Below are 4,898 nucleotides of genomic sequence, written 5' to 3'. Positions count from 1 at the left end.
ATAAAATTTAGAAAAAAAATATAAAAAAAAAAAAAAAAAAAAAAAAAAAAAAAAAAGCTCCACAAAGTGACAGGCATGACGGTGTGATACATTAAATTATCATTTTGTCAAAAATGCCACTTTTCTATCATTCTTCTTAAAATACTCATATTTTCTTAAAAATAAAATTTCGAAAATCTAAAACTAGAATAAATAAATAAAAAACGAAACACACGAAATTGAAAAAGTAGCATTTTTTTATTTCATTTTTTTTAAGTTAAGTTTTTATTTTTATTTCAATTTTTTATAAAGTTTTTATTTTAAGAAAATATGCGTATTTTAGAAAGAAATACATAAATTAAAATGGAGACGAGACAGAGCATGACACAATTTGTCATATTCAACCAAGTGGGTTAAGCAAAGCAACAATTTTGCTTGTCCAATTTAATTATTCGCTTGTCAATCACACTCTTGATCCTACAAAGATATAGAGTTTTTTAACTTGCATGCGAGAGGGAATCTCAATATGGGCCTGCCTTTTCATGCACTGAGCGCGAGTTTTTTGTTTTTTGCCATTTGTCCACCGAGGACATACGACAAGATCACAATTTCTTAGAGTTTTAGGGCTAAAATATATAGATGATGAATTTATGAATATTGATAAGATAAAATCTACATTTAGTTTTGAAACAATGGTCGATATTCGGTGAAATTTACCCGGTAGAATATCTTTGAAATTCAAAGAGATATTAATATGTATAGAAGCTATGTATTAAGCAAGGCTGTAATGTTTGTTGATTTTTTTTGATAGAATAAAAATCGGAAAAAGTATATATACTTCCTTAAAACTACAATTTTATTGTTAATGTCACCCGAAACTATCATTTGTGTCAATTACTCGCTTGTCAATCACACTCCTGTTCCCACAAAAATATAAAGTATTTTAATGTGCATGTGAGAGGGGATCTCAATTAGGGCCCACCTTTCTATGCACCGAGTGTGGGTTTGTTGCCATTTGTCCATTGATGATGTATGACGAGATCACAATTTCATAGAATTTTAGGGCATAAATATTTTGATGACAAATTTATAAATATTGAGGTAGCTAAAATCTAGGGAAATAAATATAAAAAACCCTCATCAACTATCAGGCATTTTAAACAAAGCCCCACAAAGTGATAGGTGTGACAATTTGATACATTAAATTATCATTTTGTGTAAAAAAAAAAATGCCAATTTTCGGTCATTCTTCATAAAATACCTCGATTTTTTCTTTTAAAATACTAATAATATCTTTGCTATATATATATATATATATATATAGTCAAGGGAGAAGAGAGAAATGACATTGGGTTCATTGTCCCAGTCAGTGAAGAGAAGAAGCGCAGATCGAGGTGACGTAGTTGGAATATTTAAGACTTCAAGTTACAAGTAGCGGTGTCATGTGAAAGCTTAGGTGGCCAAAATATAAATACCGAAGAGATATGATCTTTTGTCACTTCAAGACATAATTCTTGACCACCTTGTCCATGTGGCAAGGTGGTCTCCTAGTTAGCTTTATAGTTTTTTTCTAAGAAAAAAAAAAAAGTAAAAGTATAATTTGTCATGTGGGCAAAGGTGATCAAGAGTTGTGTCTTAGGGTGACAATGTATTGTATCTGAATACCAAAAGTAAAAAAAATTATTCGTTTGTTATTGTTCGTTTTTAGATTGGCAAATTTAATTTTCAAAATATGTTAGATGTTAGAATAATTTTTAACTTGCAAGTTATTGAAGAAAAATGGTTGACATATGTATTAAATTATGAATAGATGAAAGTAACAGACATTAAATTCTAAAAAAAACAAAAACAAAAAAACCCATTAAAATCATGTGGCAGAAGCTTCTCCCCATCTCTATCAGAGCACCTTCTTTTCTTCTCCCTGGTCCCCAATATTTTCTCCAATCCTCTTATAACCTTAATTACTTAATTTACTCAACAAAAGTAAGAGCCATTTATAGACGATCGAGTGAGAAAGAAATTGGAAGGATCTTCAGGATTAGAAGAAGGAAGATGGGTCTCATCAGATTTGTTTCTTTAGTTCTCTTATCTCATCTTTTGCTCTTGAAGGTATTCTCATATTGCTTCGGTTTTTGTATAGCTTAATTAATTTATTCCTTGTATTATCCACACTAACTAATTCAATAAATTTTGAATGGATGCAGTGTGACCATGGCTATGGAGTAACGAAGATGTCTGAATCAACAGGTCTGATGGAGGATCCGAAACTAGGAATCGTCTGTACCATAGATGATCTACATGTTGGGAAAACAATTACATTCCATGTCCCAACCAAAGACCCCTCTTCTTTACCTCACTTCTTGCCTAGAGAAGAGGCTGATTCCATTCCTTTCTCAGTGGAAGAATTCCCAAATCTCCTCCAACTCTTCTCAATCTCTCAAAATTCTCCCCAAGCCAAGGCAATCAAGAGGACACTCGAAGATTGTGAATCTAAGCCGCCCATTAAACAAGTGAAGTTTTGTGCTACCTCCTTAGAATCCATGGTTGATTCTGTGCGGGCCTTTTTTGGATCAGAATCCCCTTTCAAAGCTCTAGCCACAACCAGCCTCACAAAATCAAACTACACTTTCTTAGATGTTAAAGAGGTGTCAATTTCAAAGACCATGGTATTGGTATGTCATAATACGCCTTACCCTTATGCAGTCTTTTACTGCCATGACTTGGGTGACACCAAGGTTTTCGAGATTTCACTAGGTGGTCACGAGAATGGTGAAACAGCGGCAGCTTTTTTTGTTTGCCACATGGACACATCCGGCTTTGCGCCCGACAACATGGTGTTTCGCCTTCTCGGCATCAAGCAAGGAACATCTCCTGTGTGCCACTACGTCTTTCCACAAGATCTTCTTTGGGTTCCATACTAATAATCTGCCAAAGATTTGGAGAAACTCCTCTTAACTCCCTCAACTTCTATGCTTTTGTAATTACTTTCTATCGCTTTCTTATACTTTAATAACTTTCAATTTAGTGTATTGATCTTTTAATTTATTTCAATTTCACCATTCTGTTAAGATTTTTTGTCAAAATCCTTACCGATGAGTAGTGTCAAAATTTTCAAAATATCATTTTTTTTTTAAGAAAAAAAAAATTGCAATAATTTAAGTGTTGGGTCAAGATTTAACGGAATTTATAAAAATACCTTCGCTTAAACCTTTGAATATATGTGTGTGTTCAAGGTCACATCTTAGGTTGAATCTAAGGTCGACCTGAAACACCACAAGTCAACAATCACAACCTTTTACTCGAATCAGGACCGACTCTTCTACTAGGCGATTTAAGTGGTCGCCTAAGGCCTTTAGTGAAAAAAGGCCCCCGAGCCTAGGGCCTCCAAGGAAAAAAGGCTCCAAAAATAGTATTGATGCTTTGATATGAAAAAATTAAGACGGTTGTTAAAAAAAAAAAAAAAAAAAAAAAAAAAAAAAAAAAAAAAAAAAAAAAAAAAAAAAAAAAAAAGCCCAATTGTAGTGCACAACGATTTTGCTAAAGAAAGGAAAAAAAGAAAATGCATTAACTCTCATTTGAGAGACTCAAAATCACCGTTAAGGCCCAAAAACATAAGATTTTCCCAAAAAAAAAAAAATTAATACAGTGATTTATCTTTTTCTTTAATAAATTAAAGAACTCTCACATAGATTAAAAAACCAACCATCAGATGCATTAAGGCCTCTCCTCCACTCCATCTTTTCTTTGTTTTTACGTCATTTACATGAATAGATGTGGCTGTTTTCACTGATTTTCCGTCATTTTCCATGCGACTTCAGGATTTTTTTTTTTTTTTTTTTTTTTCAAACAATAAGGGAAAGGAGTTTCAGTTACTTCACTTATGAAATAATATTACATTTTTCTTTCAACAAAAACTTATATTAATAAATTAATATTAGGCATATCGAAATTATGAAAGATGCAGTATATTTTTGTCTGTATAAATTAGTTACTAGTTATTAAAAATAAAAGTCTTATGCAGGTTGAAAGTGTTACATTATTTTATTTTAGAGTGAAGCCTCTTTGAATTGTTGCTATGCTGAACCCCACTTGGGTTAATGACAAGCTGTGTCAAATCAAATTTGACAATAAAACTATTCATATTTTCATATGTAACACCCCCCCCCAATTCATGCTTGTCTCGACTGCGAAAGCCAAAACTATTCATATTTTCAAGTGTTATTTGTAAGTGTTTATTTTTTGATGTGATAGTAAAAATCATTATTAGATGTTATATATATTTTTATTTGTTATTTCATTCAATTGTTATTTTTTACTGTCATGTCAAAAAGTTAGTTGAAAGTGAACATTTGAGAGTATATGTAACATTTCTTAAGCAATAACATACCTAGACAACTTAGTAATTTAGCATGTTTTATGTGGTTTGTCAATGCAAGCGTGCATGGCTTGTGTGGTGCCTAATAGTCACAGACTAATAATAACTAAAGTAGTTAAATCCAGTTATGACTCATCCAATAAAACAATATAATGAGATTAGCTGAGAGAAGAAGAAGAACAAGAAAAAGAAGAGGAGGAAGAAGAAAGTTTGAGGTGGGATGAAAAAAGTTTGAGTTGGGTTGAAAAGAAATTAGCTGCAGCCAAACATGAATACTAAAAAATAAAAAAGAAGAGAGAATTTGAGTTGGGTCTTCTTTTTAGCTTTTCCAATTTCTCCAACTCCGAGTAATGTTAGAATGATGACTCTTGTCCTCTTTGTATCCTCTCAAATGTCATGTGGCATTGAATTTGAGATAAGCATTATTGAATTTTGATTCAATGATAACTTTAAAAGCCACGTGACATTTGGGAGCTAGGACTACGGTCTCCTTGTAGCATTATACCTCCAACTCCTATCCAACTCTAACAAAAAATTAACTATT

The 4,898-nt window shown here is 32.2% G+C and overlaps 1 protein-coding gene across 1 annotated transcript; it reads left to right on the top strand.

Moving 5' to 3' along the window:
- The first annotated feature begins 1,960 nt into the window (after nucleotides 1-1,960).
- On the top strand, nucleotides 1,961-2,987 carry LOC133868742 (BURP domain protein USPL1-like). The gene is made up of 2 exons (XM_062305731.1): nucleotides 1,961-2,088; nucleotides 2,184-2,987. The coding sequence occupies exons 1-2, from the start codon at nucleotides 2,032-2,034 to the stop codon at nucleotides 2,898-2,900; spliced, it is 774 nt and encodes a 257-aa protein (XP_062161715.1). The 5' UTR covers nucleotides 1,961-2,031; the 3' UTR covers nucleotides 2,901-2,987.
- The last annotated feature ends 1,911 nt before the right edge of the window (nucleotides 2,988-4,898 follow it).

This window comes from Alnus glutinosa, chromosome 5, assembly GCF_958979055.1.
Source record: "Alnus glutinosa chromosome 5, dhAlnGlut1.1, whole genome shotgun sequence".
In the NCBI taxonomy this organism is placed as follows: Eukaryota; Viridiplantae; Streptophyta; class Magnoliopsida; order Fagales; family Betulaceae; genus Alnus; species Alnus glutinosa.
The sequence above is the reverse complement of the archived record's forward strand: the minus strand, read 5'-3'. Positions and strand labels throughout refer to the sequence as shown.